General features: G+C 45.6%; 1 protein-coding gene across 2 annotated transcripts; it reads left to right on the top strand.

The window, feature by feature from the left end:
• Positions 1 to 13: 13 nt before the first annotated feature.
• Positions 14 to 24,806, top strand: COPS7B (COP9 signalosome subunit 7B). Of its 2 annotated transcripts, XM_047084610.1 has the most exons (8): positions 15 to 221; positions 4,798 to 5,021; positions 6,885 to 7,062; positions 11,271 to 11,346; positions 12,954 to 13,042; positions 14,705 to 14,907; positions 17,246 to 17,351; positions 23,577 to 24,806. In XM_047084610.1, the coding sequence occupies exons 3-8, from the start codon at positions 6,901 to 6,903 to the stop codon at positions 23,733 to 23,735; spliced, it is 795 nt and encodes a 264-aa protein (XP_046940566.1). In that variant the 5' UTR covers positions 15 to 221; positions 4,798 to 5,021; positions 6,885 to 6,900; the 3' UTR covers positions 23,736 to 24,806. The 2 variants fall into 2 exon arrangements, with proteins under 2 accessions (XP_046940567.1, XP_046940566.1); XM_047084611.1 differs by lacking the exon at positions 4,798 to 5,021 and having other exon boundaries at positions 14 to 221.
• Positions 24,807 to 24,907: the final 101 nt, after the last annotated feature.

The raw sequence follows: 24,907 nt of genomic DNA, 5'->3' as shown, positions 1-24,907 counted from the left end.
TACAAATCCCAGCATTCCCTGCACCCCGTTCCTCTGTAACTTAGACTCCAGTGTGCCGCGCAGTGTGCGCAAATTCATAAACCGTCCTCTGCCTTGGGGGTTTCTGAATTCGGAGACTTGAAACTAGGCGGGAAGACCCCGTTAACTCTCAGAAGAAGATGACAGCCCACAGAGAGGTAACATCTGTTTACATGGAACTCAGAAATCTCCTGCAAATCATGGTAAGACTGCAAACAACAAACAAAAACACTGATTAAACCATGGAAGATAATGTAACAAAATGACTCCTTCAAATTGTGCTTGTTTGCTGGTCTGGGGCGCTTTTTACTTGTTTTTCAGGGGTTTCTGGTGTGCTACTGCGTTGGACTGGGAGAGATATCGATTGTATACTCAGAATATCCATACCGGAAGGGATATTAAGAAAATTTGCCAATCCAACCCGTGTCGTTTTACATGTGAGGAAACTGAGGCCCAGAGAGGCTCAGAGATTGTCCACCGGCTACAGCAAGTTGGGATAGAGTTAGAATTCGGCCCTAAGTCTCCTGATCCGCAGTCTGGGCTGTTTACACCACACTAAGGTGGCGATATTTTTAGCAGCATGGCTATGTGATTATTATTCTGCTTGGTGAAGTTTCCCCATCCAGGTTGAAATACCCAGAGGTTAAGTAAGCATTTATTTGGTGAATTTCCTGCAAGTGAAGGAGTGTGATGTTTATCTTCAGTCTAGGAAGGACTTGGTGTTTTGATTTGTTCTTTGTTGCTCAAGGTGACATTTAATGTGATTTCAGTTCAGGAACTAGGTAAAATTGTACTGTAAGCTAAGGTTTCCTTAGAGATCTCCTATCTCTTTTCCTAGGCCTTCCTTCCTTTTCCTGTCCCCTTTTCACCCACCCAATTTTTCCTTCCATGTAATTCAACAAAAAGCCTTTTCAGGTTTCCGGTAAAGAGTGAAAGGCATTGTCACTGCCACAAGGAAGATAACCATCTAGTTAGGAAAAAAAGGAGACTCTGCTGAGATTTAAGATGGGCTTCAATAAATGTCTTAAGGGAAAGGTCATCGGAATGCCACAGAGGTTCTGTGGAAAGATTAATTCTAGCTGGCAAGACTTGATGGAGGAGGTGGCATTTGAATTTGAAGGACGGGTGGATTTTTTTTCTGCTGAAAAACTTACTCTTGAATTTTTTTGTTGTTGTTAATGAGGTATGGCATATGCAGGAAGGGCACAGGTTTTGCATATGTATACACCATCCCCCAAATCGAGATTTCTAACACCCTTGTGCCCCTCCGCAATCAGCACTGCATCCTCCCACCCCCAAAACCACTCTTCTGACTTCTATTACCACAAATTAGTTTTGTCTTGAATTTCATTTAAATGTAATCATTTAGTATGTAGAGTAAGTGGCATTTTTTGTTCAGCAGTTATTTTTGTGAGATTCATCCATGTTATATGTAACAGTAGCCTTTTTTTAAAAATTGCTTACTAGTATTCCATTGTATGTATGTAGCAATATTTATCCATTCTGTTGATGGGTATTTAGGTTGTCAGCTATCAGTTTTTGGCTTTTATTAACAAAGCTGCAATGCTCATTCTTATAGGTTTCCTTTTTGTAGACTGCACTCATTTCTAGGAGAGGAGTAGCTGGCTTGTACAGTATGCATATGATCAGCAACATTAGATATTGCCAGTTTTCCTAAGGGTTTGTATCATTTTGCCTTCACCAGCAATGTAAAAAAATTCTAGTTGTCTTTCATCCTTGTCAAAACAGGGTCTTGTCAGTCTTTCTAATTTTAGCTATTTTGGCTAAATGTGGTCTCTTATAGTGTTTTCTTTTTTTTTTTTTTTTCAACGTTTATTTATTTTTGGGACAGAGAGAGACAGAGCATGAACGGGGGAGGGGCAGAGAGAGGGGGAGACACAGAATCGGAAACAGGCTCCAGGCTCTGAGCCATCAGCCCAGAGCCTGATGTGGGGCTCGAACTCACGGACCGCGAGATCGTGACCTGGCTGAAGTCGGACGCTTAACCGACTGCGCCACCCAGGCGCCCCTCTTATAGTGTTTTCTTACATGGTCTCTGGTGTTGAACACCTTTTAATTTGCTTTTTGACCATTTGAATGTCCTCTTTTGTGAAGTGCTTGTTCAAGTCTTTTGCCCACTCTTTAGTTTGGGCTTTTTGTCTTCTTATTTATTTGTAGTTCTTTATAAAGTTTGGGTATGGAGTTCTTGGTCTGATACAGGCTTTGCAAATATCTTTTCCAAGTCTGTGGCTTGCCTTTTCAGTTTCACACTGGTGTCTTTGGTAAACAGCAATTCTTAATGGAGTGCAATAGTTCAGTGTTTTCTTTTATGACTAGTGCCTTTTTGCATTGAGTTTAAGAAATCTTTGCCTACAGGGTTGGTAGGATTTTTTTTAATGTTTATTTACTTATTTTGAGAGAGAACGTGAGCGAGTGACAGAGCATGCGTGTGAGCTGGAGAGGGACAGAGAAAGAGGGAAAGAGAGAGAATCCCAGGCAGGCTCCACGCTGTCAGCACAGAGCCCGATGCTGGGCTCGATCCCACAGTGGTGACATCATGACCTGAACTAAAGTCAAGAGTCAGACGCCTAACTGACTGAGCCACCGAGGCACGCCAGGGTTGGTAGGATTTTAACAGGCAAATATGAAGGAAGAGCATTGCAAAAAAGAAGAGAGAGCTGGGGCATCTGGGCACACTGGCAGGGCAGAGCCTGCTTGGGATTCTCTCCCTCCCTCTTTCTCTGCCCCTGCTCGCTCTAGCTCTCGCTCTCTCTCTCTTTCAAAATAAATAAATAAAACTTTTTTAAAAAAAGAGAGAGAGCAAGTTTCTGCATAGACCCTGGTGTCAGAGGGAAGGTACACCTCTTGTGATGGGCATGGGAAGGCCTGGAGTTTGGGCTGTAGGAAGGTGGGGTGAGACAAAGCTGGAAATGTTGAGGGAAGCATACTGAGAAGGGCTTTCACTGCAGTCTTGGAGTCTGGACATTATTCTGGAGGAAGTGGAGGCACTGCCAGAATATTTATGAACTCAAACAGAACTTAGTTGTTTTCCTTCCACTGCCAAATTTGCCTCTTCTTTTCTGCAGCCCTATTCACTTAACACCACCTCCAAGACAGCTCTGTCTGGCCTACTCAGCCAGAATCCTGGGTAATATCCTCCTCCCCTATACCTGCATTCAGCTGGTCACCCAGTCCAATAGATTCTATGGTCTAAATGTCTCCAACAACATCCCTTCTTTTTCACGCCCAACTGCCACTGCCTTTGTTCAAGACCTCACAATCTTTTATCTAGACTGTATCCCCTCAAGAGTTTCCTGGCCTCCAGCTCTTGGCATAGCCAATCCATTCCTATAGCAGCTAGTGTGATCATTCTAAAGTGGCAATCATTCACACTTCACAGGTTAAAACTCCTAAATAGTTCCCCAGTGCCCTTAAGATAAAATAAAAACTCCTTTCCATGGCTTACCCTTTTTGTGATTTTCTTGCTCATTTTTCCATGCTCAACTCAAGCCTCATCTCCTCTAGAACGCTGCCTCAAATCACCTCTTCCCAGAGCAGAGGCAGGAGAGCCTTATCTGTATCACTAGGGTGCCTATGGCAACTGTTTGTCATAGCCAGACAGGTCTGTCTGTCTCAGGGGCTGTGGGCTCCCCCAGTAGGAACTTCGCTGTATTAAGGTTTTTGCTGGGTATAGTGCCTTGCATATGGTTTAGAAGACCCTTGATGACCTGACTCCGGGTCTGTAGCCCTCATTTCTCACCCCTGAACCTTGGGTTCCAGACACTCCGTGTTTCTTTTCTGCATTAGTGTATGCTACACAGAGCAAACCTCTGTGACTATGGTCTGCCAACTTTTTGCCTTAAAATAATTTTTTTTTTGCCTTTTTGCCTGGAAGATGCCTTTCTCTTCCCTAGCATACTCATAACACATTGAATTTTTTTTTTTTATAAGTAGGCTTCATGCCCAACGTGGGACTTGAACTCACCACCAGACATTGAGTGTCACATGCTGTACCTACTGAGCCAGCCAGGCGCCCCCACACTGAAGCCGTTTGAGGGCAAGAACCTTGTCTTCTCTTTATATAAATCTTCCAGAACATAGAAATTAGAACAAGACATCTTTTGAATAGATCAGTGAGTTGGTGCTAGGTTCCTTTGCATCTGTCTGATTTCTGCACTATTTCACCAAAGGCAAACAGGGCTCTTCAAGTCTCCAAAGTCTGTGGTATACGCTTTAAAGGAACCAGCTTAAGTGTTCAGCTGCCTAGCATCCCTTAGCCATCTTCCGGGAGAGTTGCTGAGTACCAAATGCAACGCAACCTCTGTCATTTTGCTCACAGAACCATTGTTGGCTCAACCCGTCTCTTGCTTATTTTAAAACTATTCTGAAGAGGTCACGAATATGGTCATTGGCTTCCGAAGCCTGGGTTCCAAAGCAACCTTTGCTACTTACTGACTTTTGGATTTTTAAGCTTTGTTAACTCATCTGAAAAATCGGATTACTGCTACAGGCCATAGAGTTTTGATAATTCAACAAGACAATGTACGCGCCTGGCACAATCAGCGGTAGCTGTTGTTAGACTTAATAGGTCTTTGTACCCCTGGGTAGCCGCAGTCGCCATAGGGAGCTCCTGAGGGGTAGCCCGGCCAAAGAGGTGAATTTCGGGCCCAGGATGGTGATGGCGACGGTTTGGGCCCCAGTACTGTCCTAGGCTGCGCTCCTCGGACTCCTCTCCACCCGGTTCCTGGGCTACGACCCGCCTCTGACGGTCTCGCCCAGACCCAGGCCGCACGGGAGAGCTGAGGCCGCCTACGCCGCGGGGGGAACCTAGTGTGGGCGGAACTCGAGTGCAGCGGCAGGAGGCTTCCGGGGGAGCCGCAAGGGCAACGGGTCGGCGGAGGCAGAAAAGCGTCGGACGCCGGGCCGATCATGGACGCTTGACAACCTGCGGACAGGCGCCGGGAGGCCGAGCCAGCGACCGAGAGGACGGAGAGGTGGCGAGGGTAGGTAGGGGCTGGGGAGAGGGCGGAGCCCGGCGCGCCAGCCTTGTCCCAGCCGTCTGGCTTAGCGCCAGCCCTCAGGAAAGCCCGCGGCCACACCGCTCCGGCCCCGCCCCGGGGAGCGCGCCCCGCGGCCCCTCACTCCGCACCCGCGGCCCTGCCTGGAGCACGCCGTCCGCCTTGAAGTCCACCCCAGCCTGCGACCCTCAGTTCCTAACCCACGGCTGCTCTCGCTTCCCCACCCCCACAGGCTGCCTCTTTGCCCCTCTGCTGTCTATCAAAATAGCGCCCCCCCACGACGCGAATTCATCTCCCCTCCTCCTCCGCCCCTCCCACTTCACAAAAAAGCGACTCTGCGTCTTCTTACCTCTTTGCCCCTACGGGCTTTGCGCCTTAGGCCGGAATTTTTTTGAGGGACTGAAGTTTATGTCTTTTCTCCACTCCCTCTCCACCCCAGGCCTTTCCATTCAGCCTCCACACGTGTCCGCTTGGAGGGGAGGTTTTCTTTCTTTACTCTCCTAACCATCACCTCTCTCCCGCCTTCTCCCACCCTACCCCATCCCTCTCCTCTTTCCTCTTTTCTCCTCAGCAACTTTTATTCCCTTAGCACTTCACTTTTTCTGTTTCCGACGAGACGTTCTTACGTAACCCTAAGTGAGGCGACATCATTGTTTCTGTCCTACTCTGAAAGGGCTGCTGCTCTCTATGCCTGCCTCCACAGGAAAACTTAGTTTCTCTTGCACCAAACAGTTCTTGGAATTGTTCTCTTTTTGTCTTAGTACCCCCAAAATGTGTCATTCTTGGAGGGGTAGTCTTTTCTTATGCAGGACTCCTGCAGTGTAGGTATGCAGTGTGTGTTCACATACACCCTGCATGTAATTGGATTGTACAGTTGAGGGGCCGTCCTCCCTGATATCTTCAGGATTGCAGTACAGTATCTTCATTGTTTTCTCAAACCTTTTTCTTGAGATTTTGTACAAATTCTGAAGTCATATTTGGTAAAATCATATGGCAGTGGGAAGTCAAATAGAGGGATTTTCCTTATGGACTTACACAGCATGTATTTTCTGAGTTTGAATATGTTGCTTATCTTTCAATATGATTTCCCCCCTTTTTCTATGCTTAAATGACTTCTTTGACTTAATGAGAGGTCTTGTCTGCTTTTTGTGGCTTTCCTCATTTGTATCTGGCTGTAGGTGGGATTCCATTGATACACTGAAAGCTGTAACTGATTGCTTTTGCTTACATCTGCTGCCTCTGTGTACGGGCCAGATTCTCTCTTAACTAGAGTCTGTAAGTGAGGTGGATAAAACAGCTCCTGAGAAACTCCTGTGTGTTTCTTTGGGTCTGGTCAGGTTTAAGGGCTTAGAAGGTGCTGCTTGCTGTTGGGAGAGGGCCAGATGGGGATGAAGTGGTTTTTCCTAAACGTGTTTCAAACCTTTGAGCAAGGACAAAATCCCATTAACTCTAGGTGGAACCTTGTCCATCTCACAAAGTGGCTGTAGCATATGGACTCAGGAGCTGTTTTTCTTTTTGAATTTTTAGTTATTTATTTTTGAGACACACACACACACACACACACAGTGCAAGTGGGGGAGGGGCAGAGAGAGAGAGGGAGACACAGAATCTGAAGCAGGCTCTAGGCTCCTAGCTGTCAGCACAGAGCCCAATGCGGGGCTCGAACCTACAAATCATGAGATCATGACCTGAGCCGCAGTTGGACACTGAACCGACTGAGCCACCCAGGCGCCCCTCTTTTTGAATACTATAAAATTAAAGTATTACTGATGTCTGATCTGGCATTAAATAAGCGTAGACTTTGCAAAGGAGAAGGAAGAATGACTGAAACACTTTTCTTTTGGACAGATCTCAAGGCCAGAGAATGGCAGGTGAACAGAAACCATCAAGTAACCTCCTAGAACAGTTTATTTTACTAGCCAAAGGTACCAGTGGCTCAGCCCTCACTGCTCTCATAAGCCAAGTCTTGGAGGCTCCTGGAGTGTATGTCTTTGGAGAACTGCTGGAGCTGGCCAATGTGCAGGAGGTAAGAGCAGTTTCCAAACAATTTCTCTGTCTTCTTTGATCTAAACCTTCCTGTGATCCTCCAGGTTTCCAAGGAATTTCGGGGCTGAAGCTCTGTGGACCTGTGAGGTGCACTGTTGAGGGAGAGATGGGAATTTGGGGGATGGGGAGGAAAGGAGAGCAAGGATGATGTCTTGAGCTCCTTCTGGTCAATATTTTCATCTCAACTTGGGGTAAAATTAGATTGGGTTACTAATAATTTGAAAGGTAGGGGAAAAATCCATTTGAACCTGATAAATAAGAAAAGTAGAGTATAAGCACCGGCTGATATTTAACAGGTTGTTTCAGGCATTTGCAGGGATCAAAAACCTCTAGGGCAAATATAGACAAAGATTGGTCAGGTACATACGTAGCAGAAGATGGTTGCTGTTGAATGAGCTGGGCATGAAGAAGGAATATATTGTAGAAGGAATATATTGTCCTGATGAAAAGGACAATGTTATGCTAAGTTGGTATGTAAAAAAAATATGAAAAGCTGGGAAGTAGTCCTTTTTGCTTTGTTTACTTTTTTTTTTTTTTTTGATTGTTGTCCTTAAAACTTTGGGTATCTAATTTTGGTTGTTGTGCCTTAAAAATGAGAAGACTGGTGGGGTGCCTGGGTGGCGCAGTCGGTTGGGCGTCCGACTTCAGCCAGGTCACGATCTCGCGGTCCGTGAGTTCGAGCCCCGCGTCGGGCTCTGGGCTGATGGCTCAGAGCCTGGAGCCTGTTTCCGATTCTGTGTCTCCCTCTCTCTCTGCCCCTCCCCCGTTCATGCTCTGTCTCTCTCTGTCCCAAAAATAAATAAACGTTGAAAAAAAAAAATAAAAAAAAAAATGAGAAGACTGGTGAAGAATGACCAGGTAGAACAAAGAGTTGTGAAGCAACCTATACTTTTCAATCTCTGCTTCTCACTTTGGATACTTTTACATTTATTGATTGATAATTTTGTGTTGACTAATTGATTGAAAAGTCTGGTGACATCTTTATTACTTTGGGGGTTGTGCTCAGAAGCTCTTGGAGGGCGGGTGAGCTTGCTCTTCACCATCACAACTTCCCTCTGGCTGCCTAGGATGGTGTTGGCGCTGCCAATGGCCACTGGCTCTGTGGACGGCCGCTGGCTCTACGGATGGCCGCCGTACACAGATCTGTGTGGTGCTCGTTCTTGTGGATTGCGTGTGCCTTGCTGTGTGCACCATGCTGCTGAGGGCGGCATTCTTGTCGATGGTGGTCCACATATAGGAGGTAGCGGGTTCTTGCCGACTGGTTCTTCACTTCATGACCACTAGGACACCTTGGCTGGCAGTTGCTGGCTCCGTGTCCACAGCCTTGTGGTGAATCAGCCCCTCGTAGGAGAGGTGTGGGCCGTCAGGCTGTGGGACTCAACTGCCGCACATCTGCTGTTCCTCTTGATTAGGAAACTGGAGCGGTTCCCCATGGCTGTCCATTGCTGATGTATGGACCTGCATCATCTTGTCTCCCTATGGCAGCCGGAGACTGAAAGAGCCGCTTTTATTTTTTAATTGTGAATTTTTATTTAATGTCAGCCTTGCTTGCTGGACTATGAACTCAGTAAGGGTAAGGTCTCTTGTGCTCCTCATTGTTTCCTTAGCACTTAATATATAGCTTGACACACAGTTGGCTTATAGTCAAATTTTAATTTACCAGTGATGTAAAAGGAATCCTGTGAAGAAAAATTTTTAAAGCTAGGTTGTTTTTTTTTTTAAATAGATTTTATTTTTTAGAGCAGTTTTAGATTCACAACAAAATTGAGAGGAAAGTATAGAGATTTTCAATATATCCCTGCCCTCATACATGCATAGCTTCCTCCATTACCAATATCCCCAGCCAGTGTGGAACCTATAGTGACACATTATCACCCAAACACCGTAGTTTACATTAGGGTTCACTTTTTAAAAAAAAATTTTTTTTTTCAACGTTTACTTATTTTTTGGGACAGAGAGAGACAGAGCATGAACGGGGGAGGGGCAGAGAGAGAGGGAGACACAGAATTGGAAACAGGCTCCAGGCTCTGAGCCATCAGCCCAGAGCCTGACGCGGGGCTCGAACTCACGGACCGCGAGATCGTGACCTGGCTGAAGTCGGACGCTTAACCGACTGCGCCACCCAGGCGCCCCTAGGGTTCACTTTTGATGTTGTACATTCTGTGGATTTGGAGAAATGTGTAATGACATGTGTCCACTGTTACAGTGTCATGCAGCGTAATTTCTCTGCCCTAAAAATCCTCTTTTTCCGCCTCTTCATCCCTCCCTCCCCCCTTAATCCCTGGCAACCATTGATCTTTCTACTGTCTTCCTAGTTTTGACTTTTCCAGAATGTCATAGAGTTGAAATCATACAGTATGTAGCTGTTTCAGATTGGCTTCTTTTACTTAGTGATATGCACTTAAATTTCCGTGTCTTTTTATGGTTTGATAGCTCATCATTTTTTCAACAGAAGAGATGACAAAGGGGTAATATGTTCCTTCAGGTTCATGAAAAGCCTAAATGAATACGTCAAGTGGTGGTTTCATAACTAAGGAAGATTGGCTAAGAGGAGATGGATGGAAATTAAAGTGAGAAAGACATTGATTTAGGCCAGTGGGAGCAGTTTTGGAGTATCTACTCTAGAGAAAATAGTCTTTTAGGGTTAGTTTTGTAATCATCTGTCTGAAAAGTAGGGGCTAGGTTTGATGACCTCTTCCTCCTCTGATTCAGGACCTCAAGAGGTTCTTGATAACCCTGATAGGGTAGACTAGGTTATTAGGATGTGAGAGTTCTCATGCGGGTGCTGAGCAAATCACCTCTATCTCCCCACAGTTTGGTTTTTGTTTGTTTGTTTTTCTGTATGTGAGCTGGGAACACTAATAGTTTTTCAGTGATCTGAAATTATGGATGTAGTTCTTGGAACCTTTTTTTTTTTTTAAAGATGGTTAGGGGCGCCTTAGTGGCTCAGTTGGTTAGGCGACCGACTCTTGATTTCAGTTCAGGTCATGATCTCACGGTTTTGTGAGTTTGAGCCCCACATCAGGCTCTGTGCTGACAGTGTGGAGCCTGCTTGGGATTCTTTCTCTCCCTGTCTCTCTTCCTCCCCTGCTCGCACTTTCTCTCTCAAAATAAACTTATAAAATAAAATAAAATAAAAAGATAGTTTATTTTCTTTTTACTTTTTTTTAGTGTTTATTTTTGAGAGAGAGAGCAAGTTGGGGAGGAACAGAGAGAATGGAGACACAGAATCTGAAGCAGGCTCCAGGTTCTGAGCTGTCATCAGTACAGAGCCCGACGCAGGGCTTGAACTCAAGAACTGAGAGATCATGACCTGAGCCAACGTCGGACACTTAACTGACTGAGCCACCCAGGTGTCCCGATAAAAAGATAGGTCAAATTAAGTAGTATTACTGTCAGTGTCCACAGAATACTCCTTGGGTACTACTTTATGGAGTTTGGTATATGGAGTTTATGGAGTAACAGGTACACATTTGTAAGTAAAAGAAACACCCAGTTAACCAACAACAGAGCAGAGCAGTTCCAGACAGATTAGTATCTCTGTTTTACTTCCACAGATGACTCTTTGCCATTTTAGTGAGGAATAAGTAATTTTAGTGAACGTTTTTATTTGAAGCTGCCTGATATTGTGGCTTCCTGTCCCGCCTGGGCTCTTGTGTTACATTTTATGCTGTGCTAATCTTTCCTAGCGCTCCTTCTACTTGTGTGGTCCCGAACCTCGGAACCTGCCCTACACCTTGTTCAGGTTGGACTGATAGTGGCTAGTGTTGTACCCGCCAACCTGGTATGTAGACAAGGCTGCTCCACTCTTTGTTTTAATGGCAAGGAAATCCTGAGAAAACCTGCACTGCTTCCAGCACTAACTACTGTGTGTGTGTGTGTGTGTGTGTGTGTGTGTGTGTCTGTGTGTGTGTGTGTGTGTGTGTGTATGTGAGAGAGAGGGAGAGAGAGATGGACAGACAGAAGTAGTTACTTGGGCATGCTGTGCAGTGCGTAAAACATGTATTGCTAAGAGAGAAGAATTAAATTTAAAATTAAATTTTATTTTTTTCCAAAGAATCAGAGTTGGAAGGAACCTCAGGGACCATCTAGTGAAACAGTCAACTGAGGCACACGATCATCACCCTTTGCTTGAACCCTGCAGTGACTGGTAGACGTCTGTGAACTCTTTTTTTTTTTCTTCCTCAGCTTGCAGAAGGAGCTAATGCTGCATATTTGCAGTTGCTGAACCTGTTTGCCTATGGAACATACCCAGATTACATAGGTGAGTTGGTTAAGATCTTCCAAAGACTTTTCTTACTTATGTCACTCTATTTGGTTTCCAAGGAATTTCAGGGCTGAAGCTTTGTGGACTTGTGAGGTGCACTGGTGAGCAGGAATGGGAAGTTGGGGGAGGGAGAGGGAAAGAGGGCAAGGATGATGTCTTGGGCGCCTTCTAGTCAATATTTTTATCTCAACTTGGGGTAAAATTAGATTGGATTACTAATAATTTGAAAGATTGGGGAAAAATCCAATTGAACATGCACTCCTTGGGCTAGATGTTTCAGAATTTAGAATTTTGGGGACTCTAAAGAGGTAATATGATACACATATACCTTTTTATGTAACACGCTTCAAGACGTGGACAGCACCTGTAGTCAAAACACATTCAGTTTTTCAGCTAAACAAATGGATACTTACAACAAGTAGGATTAAAAGCCTGCATCAATTCAGGTCAGGAATTGCCACCAGATGAATTTCAGCACCATGCTCAAGAAAAAAAAATCAGTTTGGGGGCGCCTGGGTGGCGCAGTCGGTTAAGCGTCCGACTTCAGCCAGGTCACGATCTCGCGGTCCGTGAGTTCGAGCCCCGCGTCGGGCTCTGGGCTGATGGCTCAGAGCCTGGAGCCTGTTTCCGATTCTGTGTCTCCCTCTCTCTCTGCCCCTCCCCCGTTCATGCTCTGTCTCTCTCTCTGTCCCAAAAATAAATAAACGTTGAAAAAAAAAAAAAATTTAAAAAAATAAAAAAAAAAATAAAAAGAAAAAAAATCAGTTTGGATTCACCTTTTTGGAATCCAGGATTACAGATAAGGAATTGAAGGCATTTGGGATCTATCTTGCGAGGTCGTTGTGAAGGATTAACTGCATGTGTGTATGTACACATGGTCTTTGCTGCTGCCTTTGCTGCTGTTATTATTATTATTGTTATTACTAAAATTTTTCCCAGTCTTCAAAGCTCATCTCAAATTCCATCTTTGTTTTCCTTTCCTGTACCTCCTCAATGTGATTGTACTCACTTGCTCTCTTCCTTTCTGTTTCTTTCCTTTTCTCCCTTGCCTCCCTCTCTCTCCCTTTCTGCCTCTCCTCCTCCTCCTCACTCTCTGGTTCTCTTCTGGTGGTTTGTACCTTTCTTCTAGTATTTCTGTCTTGGACTTGTAGCTGTTGAAATACTTGATTGTAAGACCGAGGACAAGTCCAAGGCCATTGAGTTGCACGAGTCTGGTGGTTATTATCCCTGGGGTTGTATAGTGCAGCAGCCCTGACAAAGCCCATCTAATTTATCCTTGACGTCTCTGAATCACTTAGGACAGTGCATTGCGCATAACAGATTCCCAGTGAAGACATGTTGAGCTTGGTTGAATGTCACAAAGGGCACAGATAGATTAAGATGATTGTCCTGTCGTTTTGTGCATTCATGCCTGGCTTTTCAGGAGCACATGGTCTTTCAAAGAAGACAGGAGGTGCTCGTGGAACATTTGTCTCATGAATAAGTGCAGAGTCATGACAGTGAATCAATAGTAGATTTCATGTGGGGAGTTGGTAAGCTTGTTCGGTAAAGAAATACTAATTTTATTTTGTGTCTTGATTTTTGTGGTGGGTGGGACTGAGCAGCCAACAAGGAGAGCCTGCCAGAATTGAGCACAGCTCAGCAGAACAAGCTGAAGCACCTTACCATCGTGAGCTTGGCGTCGAGAATGAAGGTACAGTCCTGAACTCCTTCCTGTCTTGCTCCTCACGCTTAGGCGGGTGTCGCACTGGCATCAGTGTGCGAGCTGCCAGCTGTGCACAGTAGTCATGTCATAAATGCATAAAATTTGCTTGGCAAAGGACAAAAGAAGAAAAGATAACAATTAGACAACTACTCACCGTTTCATTCAGGAAAAGTATGCCCAGGAGACATTGTGAATCAGTGGGTCTCAGTTCTGGCATGCTGTGGTGACTCACTCCGTGTGAGCATTTTGCTGTACTAAAGGGAGACGTGGTTTTTCAAACAGCAGGACATCTCAAGGCAGGTTAACCACTTCCATCTGTTGCTCAGTGCACAGTGAATTGTGCCAGTGCTGGAGGAAAAACTGGCTTTGTTGGACTTACTGAGACTAGGTTTTTAATATGTGGCCTTCTTCTGGGGATTGTCAAGGTTAATTATACTAAGCTGGATTTTTGCGTTATATGCTATCTTTAGACCCTAACTTTCTGTAAGAAAACTACTTCATCATCTCTCTGAGGTCTCTGCCCCGCTCAATTTAGAAAAGGCCTTGCAGCCAGCTTCTCATAGCCGTTAACAAAGAAGATCCAGATTCCATTAATTTATAGTTGATTTTGGCTCTCTGCCCAACCTTGGCATAACTGTCAAAGTTTTTGTAGTGTTTTGCCATCAGAAGAGGTTTGCCCTTTACATTTCCCCTTTGTGATTGAGCTTGAGATGTAGATTTGTTCTTGCATTGCCATTTCAGTTGCTGAGATCATTTTCCCTGGTCTAGTCACAAATTTCTGATTCTCAGCCTGGCATTTCAGGTGGGATGGCTGTTTTGTTAGGAAATGAGGACCTGATCTTTCTTTTTGTCCTGATCATGAACTTCCCAAGTGTAGCAAATTTTAGGAGTAACTTTTTTTTTCCTATTTCTGCAACCTGTCATTATAAACCCATCTATACCTTTAGTTATTAAAAATCTCCCTAGCAGTGTTTGCTGTTACTCTCTTTTTTATATACCTCTTCCTCCTGTCTGATTTTGCAGATTTGATTGCTGTGTTAATTTCCATACTAGTAGTGATGTGTCCACAAAAGTGGATATTTAGATACACAGTTGTCCTGGAGAAAGGCAAGATGTTGGTGTACCCCAGTAAGGGACTGTTGTTGGGGCACTGACATTGGTTGCAAGTCTGAGAAAACAGATGTAGTACCCACTGGCTACCTGTAGGTGGATATGTTAGCTTGCAAATGTTTTTTGCTTGTGCTTTCCTGGGCAGGCAGCCAGTTCTCTCCAGTGTCTGAAATTGTTTGGAGTTTTTTGATGATCTGGCATTTTATGTCAAGTCTGCAAGCTTCCAGAAGGTGGCAGAGTGGCACCCACCGAGTATTTCCCTTTCTTGTCTTGGACACTTTCTAAGAGTGCTTCACAACATGAAAGCTAAAGTCTGGGTGAAGTCCAGGGGTAGAGAATCTAGGAGAATGCATTCCTAGAGGCTCTGGGTCTTGTTTGGATCCTATAGGTCTCACAGCTCATTTATCCATGTCTTATTGCCATAGATGTTAATAATTACAACCAGACTGCATTTCCCAAAGCCCCGAGGCAGGTGTACACCTGCATTTTCTTTAGTGCTTGTCAGCAGTTTTTGTAAATGTCACATGGCTTTATCTACAGTGTATCCCCTACTCCGTGCTGCTGAAGGACCTGGAGATGCGGAATCTCCGGGAACTGGAAGACCTCATCATTGAGGCTGTCTATACTGACATCATCCAGGGCAAGCTGGACCAGAGAAACCAGCTGCTGGAAGTGGATTTTTGCATTGGCCGTGACATCCGAAAGAAGGATATCAATAATATTGTCAAGACCTTGCATGAATGGTGAGGCTGAAAGAAGCAGGGGTGTGCCATTCGTGCCTCTGCTTGGGGAAATGTCTTCCAGTGTCAGCTGGGGCCGCCTGGGAGCTGGAGCCTTGGGACAGTAAGCCAGGGGGTTGGGCTGCATTTGTGACTAAAGCTGTGTGGCAGCAGGAGTCACTGCAGGCCTCCCAGGGCCTTGGTTGTCCTGTTGCAGTGGGGGGACTATTGAGTGGTAGTCTTGGCAGCTGGAGCCTCTGAGACCTGGCTTCTGACGTGGATCCAGTGCTTTGCAAACTCAGCCTCTGAGCTTGATGAAGCTCAGGAAGTTAGTGTTGTTCAGGTTCCTTGGATAAGAGAACCCATGTTCAGCATCAGTAACCTTGGGCTGGTGTTGGCAAAACATTGTGAGGGATCATGAAGACAAGGAATGGGTTATTCTAAGTTGGAACACAAGATGTACACATAGACTGTTTGATAACTTCTGGTATGTAAAAAGAAGGGGGGCATTTGCATGTTCTGTATTTTATTTTGTTTTTGCATGTTCTCTATGTTAATAGGATTTGATGTTTGCAATAGCTTTGCATGTTCTAGAAGGATTTGTTATGGAGTTATTGAAATGATTTGGAGCTTACAAAACTACATGGGACGAGTTGGAGAAGAGGTTCTAGCTGAGTTTTGAAGGAGGGCAGGATTAGGGCGTAGTTGGAGGTCAGGAGAGCATGTCCCCAAGCAGGCACGTGGTGTTGTTGGAGATCATGAAGCAGAGCACTCAAGCTTTGTGCAAGGGGTAGGGAAATTGTCCTCTTTATTTTTTATTTTTTTGTTCATTAAAAAAAAATTTTTTTTTTAATGTTTATTTATTTATGAGAGAGAGAGAGAGACAGAGACAGAGCACGAGCCAGAGAGGGTCAGAGAGAGAGGAAGACACAGAATCCGAAGCAGGCTCCAGGCTCCACACTGTCAGCACAGAGCCTAACATGGGGCTCGAACTCATGAACTGTGAGATCGTGACCTGAGCTGAAGTTGGATGCTTAACCGACTGAGCCACCCAGGCACCCCTGAAATTGTCTTCTTTAAAACAGACTGAAACTTTCCAGGCATGAATGGCTCAGCTTTGACTTCCCACCCCCACCCCACATTCAGAGCCCCCCAAGTTTCCCTCCTTCAGCTACTATTGGACTCCAGGGTATGTGTTGTCCACCCTTTACCCCAGGTTCTGTCCCAGGTATGATCCCAAACACCTTCCTGACACAGGCAGGAACTTTCAAAATACTGTAAAAGTCTTCAATCAGAGTAAATGGGGAAAAAAAACTTAGAAAACGCCCCTTGTGTGGAAGTGCTCTAGCTGGAGTACAATCCAGGCCTCTAGCCCTACCGGTGTTGGCTCTTACTCCATCTTTGAGATGGCTGACACCGTTCTCACATCCATAGTCTGGCTTCACTGTGTTTCCACCTAGAGGTGCCATCCTAACCCCATCCCAAGATGTTTGCCAGTCCAGGTTCTTTTTTTTTTTTTATTTATTTTTATTTTTTTTTAACATTTATTTATTTTTGAGACAGAGAGAGAGAGAGAGAGAGCATGAACAGGGGAGGGTCAGAGGAAGAGGGAGACATAGAATCTGAAACAGGCTCCAGGCTCTGAGCTGTCAGCACAGAGCCCGACACGGGGCTCGAACCCACAGACCGCAAGATCATGACCTGAGCCGAAGTCGGACGCTTAACCGACTGAGCCACCCAGGTGCCCCTGCCAGTCCAGGTTCTTAAAGCTTATGTTAAAGCGCTGAGTTAGATTTAAAACAAAATTGTTAGGTAGAACAGTACCCCAAATATGGCGGAATGTTTGCACCTGTTGACTTTTAGGTAGAGGGTAAATGGGTATTGTACTGTTCTTTCAACTTTTTTTTTTTAGGTTTTAACATTTTCAAAATAAAAAGTTGGGGAATGAAATAAGGGGGATGGCAATTAGGAAGTAACAAACTTCTGAGGAGAGGGGCAATCTTTAAAATGGGAGGCTTTTAGAAAATCATTTCCTTTGAGAAAAGCGGTGAATCTGTTCTACCTGTAAGGGCTGTCCTAATCTCTTTAAGGGCACATTCTGTAAACCTTTCCCTTTGGAGACAAAGGTTGAAATTCAAGCTGTGTTCTAGGAAACCATCCCACATCCTCCGTGTTTGTCTCCAGGTGCCCTGTGTTTTGTATTCAGAAACACTGGTCTTGGAAGGAGTGAAGCACAAGAGCCCTCCTTGGCAGACAGGGTGTTAAAGGAAGTCCCCATAAGGGGTTAGGGAGGGAGATTTTGGAGGCCGGTGGAGAGCTCCCAGACCTTTCTGTGGCTCAGAGCCCATTATCTCCTTTGTAGGTGTGATGGCTGCGAAGCAGTTCTGCTGGGCATCGAGCAGCAAGTTCTGAGAGCCAACCAGTACAAGGAGAACCACAGCCGAACTCAGCAGCAGGTAGAAGCCGAGGTAAGGAAGAGAACATTTGTTACTTGCTCCAGGGTATCCCTGTTTGCTCCTTCATCTTGCGATTCTTGGCGTAGGTGAAACAGTCACCAACAGATAGGCACTGGGCTAGTGGGGTAGAGATGAGTATGACATGGTCCCTGCTTTTGATGCTGTCTCCTTTCTGATTCCTGGTTACCAGAGGGTGAGCAGGCTTGGAGAGTGGAGAATGCTGTCCTTCCGCAGTACACATGCATTCTGCAGCTGTGGAGTAAAAGAAACGAGTTTGGGGATAGGTCTTCGAGATGGGTGAGAGGATGGTGGTTAGCTGGCGGGATGGAGGAGGGGGGCAGGGGGCAGGGGCGCATGGAGCTTCAAGGCCCTGGTTCTGTTCTGCTTCTTAAAGCCGTGTGATAGGCTCACAGCGTCCATTTTATTCTTTAAACTATACGTGTGATAACCTTTTGACATGCATGATAGATTTCATATTGAAAAAGGAAGAAAGGGAAAACATTTGGCAGGTGAAAAACAAGTGAAGTTAAAAGTGTGTGATTGTGGTTTTAGTGACCCCTGGTTGTTCCAGACACTTTTAACCTGTCCGAAAGACATAGGCTCTAGCCTTTGGATTAATGGGAGTTTGTGTGCCTGTGGCCGGGACACCTGTAGGGAGACCTCAGAATTTGGAGCCCATAAGAAAAATTTTAGCATTGAAAGTCCTTTTCTAGTGCGATGGAGCTTGAAGTGTTAATGTTATTTAATGGGTTTTATAAATCAGGTGGCCAAGAGTATGGCAGAATGGGACCCAGAGTTATACTTAAGAAACATAAGAAATATGTAGATGTGCTTTTCTTTCTTTCTTTCTTTCTTTCTTTCTTTCTTTCTTTCTTTCTTTCTTTCTTTCTTTCTTTCTTTCTTTTATTATTTTTGAGAGAGAGAGAGCACAGACAGAGGAGGGGCAGAGAGAGAGGGAGACACAGATCCGAAGTAGGATACAGGCTCTGAGCTGTTAGCACATAGCATGATGTGGGTCTCGAACTCATAGACTGTGAGATCATGACCTGAGCAGAAGTCGGACCCTTAACTGACTGAGCACCCCCCCCCAGGCGCTCCTTTTTTTTTTTTTTTTAAGTTTATTTATTTGAGAGAGAGAAAGTGTGAGTGGGTGAGGGGCAGAGAGAGAAGGAGAGAGAGAGAATCCCAAGCAAGCTGTGTACTGTCAGTGCAGAGCCTGACATGGGGCTTGAACCCACAAAGTGTGAGATCATGAACCTGAGCCGAAGTCGAATGCTTAACCAACTGAGCCACCCAGTCTCAGTCAGGTTTCAAAGGGGGACTCGTGGAATTTAAAGATTTCCCTTACTCTGTTATATGTATTCCTTGAAAATAAAACCTCTCTTGTCTATGTAAGACCATCTCTTTGTCACATGCCTGACCCGTAGTAGGTGCTGAAATGTTTGTTGTACTGAATATTTCTGGTACACCCTGTGTGTCGGTGGACTGCTGAACTAGACTTTTCATGAACTAGAACAAATTTATTTTGGATACACACAGCCCCCTACATGCTTGTAGGTACATACCTACCAAGTCTGTGATTGGTTCAGTACGTTAATTTTTAACCCTACTTCTAGCCATAGAAGTATGAACTACATTTAATTTAGCACTAGCCAACAACATATACAATTAGGATAGAAAGCCTGCTGTTTCTCTAATCTGTATAATTCCCCTCTTAAATATGGTGACCTCTTCTCTGAGCTGAGATTGATGTCTCAGCAAAGTAGGAAGGGCTGAGCACTCTCTCCTATCCTTGATACTTCTCTGTAAATCAAAGCGTGGAAACATGAGGTTTGGAGGTGAACCGTGCCCACCTGACTTGGGGTGGCCTGTGTGAAGCAAACCATATTGTAACCTGGTTAGTAGCTGGCTGCCCCATTGTGCCCAGACTGTTGCTCATAGTGTGGTAGGTGGTGGGCTTGGAGTGTGGTCACTGGCAAAAATGAATATTAATTTTAGAATTTTGAGTGGTTCAAGTTTATTTCTGTGACAAATGGCATCTGATGAAAGAAGGCACTGACTAATGTTGGGCCATGACCAATACTTGAGAACAGTGTGGGTTCCTTAAGTTACAGATATTAAAACAAAAAAGAGAGGGGCGCCTGGGTGGCTAGGTAGGTGAATCGTCTGGCTCTTGATTCCGGCTCAGGTTACGATCTTACGGTTTGCAAAGATGTAGCCCGCATCAGGATGTGCACTGGCAGCATGGAGCCTGCTTGGGATTCTCCCCCCTCTCCCCCCTGCTCTCTCCCACTCATGTTCTCTGTTTTTGTCTCAAGATAAATAAACATTAAAAAAAAAAAAAAGGACCTGTGCACATGGATTTGTTGGAAAACCACAGCTGAGGTTACTCCTGCTGGCAGAGCCTGATGCTGCCACCAGGTGGCGGTGATAATTTAATTAAATTTTGAGAGAAAGAAATTTGAGAAAAATACCAAGGCCACTTCCACCACCAATTAAAACAGTCTACTGACTTAACAGTCTTTTAGAAAACCTGGAACAGACCAGTATGAGGAGAGAAGGAACGTGGTCAAAACCCAGAGCCTTGTCAGTTTTCCATTCAGTAAATGCATAATCTGTGTAGGATACTTACTGATCATTCCCCAGTTTAAGGCACATGGAAGGCTAGCTGTTTTTTGTTTGTTTGTTTGTTTTTATTTTGAGAGAGAGAGGGAGCGAGCATGCACATCCAAGAATGAGCAGAGGAGGGACAGAGAGAGGGAGAGAGAGAATCCCAAGCAGGCTCCATGCTGTCAGTGCAGAGCCCGATAGGGCTCAATCCCAGGAGCCATGAGATCATGACCTGAGCCGAAATCAAAAGTCGGACGCTGAGCCACCCAGGCATCCCAGTTTGTTGACTTGAAAACAAATCTATTAAGAATGAATGTGTAATTCTGTCATATTCTGCTTGTACTTATACTTCTGTTACCCTTAACCCAACTTCTTTTTGGCATTTTTTTCAACTAAGTTGATCTTTTATTTGTCCTTAAATTAGATTGCTTGTTCTCAGAGGGAAAAACTTGATGTTTTTTTTCCCCCCAAATCTTATAACATCAGCTTTTTTCTGGTGAATATTAGTTTTGAGAGCCTTCCCTATTAATGAAGTCAGTCCCATCATAAACTGCTTAGGAATCTTCTCTCCTTTCTGCCTTTCACAGAAGTGATACATATTAGTTACAATTCCAGCATACCTGGGGGAGATAGAACATTAACATTGTGAGCTATTTCCTTATCTCGCAGCCAACAATCTGGAGGGGAGGTAATGATTAGTTGAAACAACACGAAACACCTTTTCATTTATATTTGATTTTGGGGGCGCCTGGGTGGCGCAGTCGGTTAAGCGTCCGACTTCAGCCAGGTCACGATCTCACGGTCCGTGAGTTCGAGCCCCGCGTCAGGCTCTGGGCTGATGGCTCAGAGCCTGGAGCCTGTTTCCGATTCTGTGTCTCCCTCTCTCTCTGCCCCTCCCTCGTTCATGCTCTGTCTCTCTCTGTCCCAAAAATAAATAAATGTTGAAAAAAAAATTATATTTGATTTTGGAATGTATCTTTCTTTACATTTGAATGTGCTTATGTCTGATGTTCTATGGAATGTCAGCGTATAGCTCTTGCTACATTCACAAAATAGGCTGTGTTCCAGGCATGTAGGTGATAAACCGTAACTGGGCAAAGTAAGCTGCTTTCCATTCTGTAGAGAATCCCAGGGGGTTAAGTTAGTGATGGATCTTGAGTCTGGCGGCTGCCAGAGTACAGGGTGCCCCCCCCTGCTTCCTCCTGGAGGCTCATTCTCACCACTCCCCGCTCTCCTCATCTTTGACCTTCCCAGCTGTGACTCTGCTTCCTCTCGTCCACCTTTGCCCCACAGCCAAAAGTTTTCCTCCCCCAGGAGGCTCTTCTCCCTCCTTTGGCTTGAATATTTAAGGTCTCTGATGGAGTTAGGCTGTAGTCTTGTTAGCGGGTACAGTCCCATTTGAAAGTTTCTGAGGCCCATGGTTTGTAGGGCTTGACAAACTCTAGGTCATCTGGTAAATGAGATGTGATGGCCTGCCAACTAGCTACTCAAAGAAAATTGGAAGGGGCCAGGGACATTTAGGCCAAAAAAGACAAGTCATTGGGATGTTTGCCATCACTTGAAGGGTGGCTCTGTGAAAGAGGAAGTGGACTTGTCCTGATTGTTCCACACGGCCACAACAGGTTTAATTGGTGGACCTACCTTGGCAGCCAAAATACGCCTTGAAATAAAACAAGCAAAACCTAAATATCTCTTTTACAAGATAAAAGTGGCAGGCCATCCATTTGCTTCAGATTCTTCTCTACTCTATCCCCAAGTAACTCTCCTGAACAAGAGATCCCAAAGCAGGCAGTGACGCCCTGGGAGGTGTGCCGCCTGGGGTTCGAGATGGCATGTCTTGGACTGACTGGACACAGGACGAAGCCACACTTGACTTAGGCTGCCCTGTGTCTTCAGTGTCCCAGCCCACAGCCCTCTGTTCACCCTCCTTTCAGAAAGGTTATAATGTTGATCAAGGTGACATCAGTTTAGGGCGTGGCTGTTCCTTCATCACAAAACAACAACAAAAACCAAAATAAATGATGAGCTTTAATCTAGTCAAGGCTCATTCTGCAGATGATAGATCTGCAAGAGCCTGGTGTTGGCCTCAGTCACAGCATTGTTTCGTTTCTGGGTTGAACTGCCTCTTATTCCAGCTCCTGGTAGTCTAACTGCTGAGAACTTTTGACCCCGACAATTCCCTTCTTTATAGCAAGCCAGGCCTGCTTCCCAGAAAACATGGGGGCCGTCAAACTGGGGAAACATCTTTACTTTCTCTTCTTCCTTCCAATGCTTTTCCTCCCATTTTTATTCCTCTCATCTGGCTGAAGGGCAAAAGCATAAAAGATCTTTTTTATTTTTTTTTAACGTTTATTTATTTTTGAGACAGATAGAGACAGAGCACGAACAGGGGAGGGGCAGAGAGAGAGGGAGACACAGGATCTGAAACAGGCTCCTGGCTCTGAGCTGTCAGCACAGAGCCTGACGCGGGGCTCGAACTCACAGACCATGAGATCATGACCTGAGCCGAAGTCGGACGCTTAACCGACCAAGCCACCCAGGCGCCCCATAAAGATCTTTCAGAACAGCTGTTGGGGAATGTGTATATAAACAGACACAGGAGGACACAGTTGGTAGAAGTACAGGGTGGTGCAATCAGTTTCCACAAGATAACGATAGTTGTTAAAATGTAAAATGTGCCAACCCTTTGATCTGGAAAGCTCACTTCTAGGAATATGCCCTCCAAAGCTGGTCACACAAGTACGAACAGGTAAACATAGGAGACTGTTCATAGCAGCGCTATACCTAAGTGCAAAGCAAACTGGGAACTAATTTAAAAATTGTAGCACATTGGTAATAACAGTATGCAGATGTTACCAAGGACATGTATTCCGATGTGGAAAATGTTCAGAAGTTACTTAAATATTTTTGAGCACTCCTTTATTAAGTGAAGAAAGGTATGCTGAAACCTAGCGTAATCTTGTCTGTCAGTCCTTTTGCTGTGTTTTCGTCATTTGTCACTTGGTTGGCTAAATTTCATCCACTAGTTGTTTATTCCAGAAGGCTCATGGAGCTGTATTCCCAAAGTTCCTATGAAAGTATTTTTAGTTTCATACATGAGCCAGTGGTGAGCTGACTATTGGATTCTTGGGACCTCCTTTTTGTTTCTAAGGCCGTTTTAACCTGGTGTGTTGTACCTCTTTGTCTGATGGTCCACTTCCACTGGCTTATCCTCTCTCATTCTCTCTTTTTTAAGTTTGTTTATTTGGAGAGAGCGAGCGAGCAGGGGGAGGGGCAGAAAGACAGGAGAGAGAGAATCCCAAGCAGGCTCCATGCTGTCTGCATGATCATGACCTGAGCCAAAATCAGGAGTCGGATGCTTAACTGACTGAGCTGCCCAGGCGCCCCGTATTCCCTCTTTTCAACCAAGAAAGTGTTAGTTCCTTTTTTTGCGTGATTCATTTCCACGTATCTTCTATGAGTGGCCCCTGCTTGTTTCTCCTCATCTGGGTTTCTGAAGATAATCTCAGATTTTCTTGCAGAGGATTCTGGTTTCTTCCCTGGGTGGCCCCCAGTACAATGAGAACAGGTTTCAGTGAGTTTCTGGCACTTAGAGGCTGAGCACCTTAATCCTGTGTCTCCCTCCAGGTTACCAACATTAAGAAGACACTCAAAGCCACCGCCTCCTCCTCGGCTCAGGAGATGGAGCAGCAGTTGGCTGAACGGGAGTGTCCCCCTCACGCTGAGCAGAGGCAGCCCACCAAGAAGATGTCCAAAGTGAAAGGTCTGGTCTCCAGCCGCCACTAGGGCCGGCTGGGGCAGCTGGCACTCACCAGGCCTGGGTCAGGTGGGGAGGGGACACCAAGGGCCTATTTCCTCCCCTCTCTACCTTCAGTGAGTTCCAGACCTGCCCGTCCCCTCACCAGCGCCTCCCACCCTGTTGGTACTGTTCCAGAAGAACCGTTAATCCTTCCCTCACCCACTCCCTCCTCCCCCAGTTCCTTCAGACTCAGGGGCTCCACTGATGCCATCCCAACAGGGTCAGACACTGCCCAGCTTTCCTCCAGGAGGTTCTCGTCTCTGTGTAAGGGCTTGTCTCCCTCCCAGTTTTTCTTTTGCTCCATGTCATTTTGTCAGGCTGGTCATAAGCCGGAGGCAGCTTTAGCCGGCCCACAGGGATGACTGCGGAGGAGGCCCCTCTCTGCGTGAGGAGGGGGGTGTGCCTTCTCCAGCCCATGTACCACAGTTCCCACACTGGTGCAGGTGATCTCTAGCCAGGTATCAAATGCTTTGTTTCCCCTCTCCTGCCTTATCCCTTGTTGGCAGCTCCGATCAGGCCACGGAGGGATGTGATGCTGGGCTATGTTTACTAAACCTGCGGGTTTTCAGCCTCTTAAGCCCAGCTCCTATCTCTCATCCATTGGGAGCACTAACCTCTGGAATCTGAGCACCAGTGGAGGGCGCTGTGGGTCTGCTGGGTGGCAGAAGTTTCTTCCGGCTTGGTGTTCTCTGCTGGCCGCGCTTCCTGCTGCCCCTGACCACTCAGACTGGTTTTCGGTGCGAAGGCCCCAGCTGCCGCCCGGGACTGTCTGCCGACACTTGCCCTCCCGAGATCTTTAATCCCTCCCGGCTGTGTCCGTGCTGGGGATGGCAGTGCCCAGGCCCCTCTGTCTGGTGAAGGACCTGTTGCTGCTTCTGTTTCTCTCTTTCTGCCCCTCCTTGGCTGATGACCCAGGGCCCTCTGATGACGGCATTCTCCTGGCAAGAGAAAAGGACTTGACTGGCCTTTCTGAACTTGACTGTTTCAGGTTATATTTTAATTTTTTTTTTTTTTTTGTACAGGTTCTGATTCTAATACATTTCAACATGCTTTTTTTCCCCTTCGTGTCAATATTTGTTACAGACTAATCGCCGGGGATTTTTCACCTGGTTGGAGGGTGGCATGTGTGTATGTGTGCGTGTGTTGTAGTTGTTGTTGT

Source organism: Lynx rufus, unplaced genomic scaffold (assembly GCF_022079265.1).
Source record: "Lynx rufus isolate CCGP_SWC_20201006 ecotype Redwood Valley unplaced genomic scaffold, mLynRuf1.p SCAF_2, whole genome shotgun sequence".
In the NCBI taxonomy this organism is placed as follows: Eukaryota; Metazoa; Chordata; class Mammalia; order Carnivora; family Felidae; genus Lynx; species Lynx rufus.
The sequence above is the reverse complement of the archived record's forward strand: the minus strand, read 5'-3'. Positions and strand labels throughout refer to the sequence as shown.

Coding starts and splice junctions, on each gene's coding strand:
- COPS7B (XM_047084611.1), top strand. CDS start 6,901: ATGGCAGGTGAACAGAAACCATCAAGTAACCTCCTAGAACAGTTTATT. Junction 7,063..11,270: donor AGCTGGCCAATGTGCAGGAG/GTAAGAGCAGTT, acceptor TTTCTTCCTCAG/CTTGCAGAAGGAGCTAATGC. Junction 14,908..17,245: donor GTCAAGACCTTGCATGAATG/GTGAGGCTGAAA, acceptor TCTCCTTTGTAG/GTGTGATGGCTGCGAAGCAG.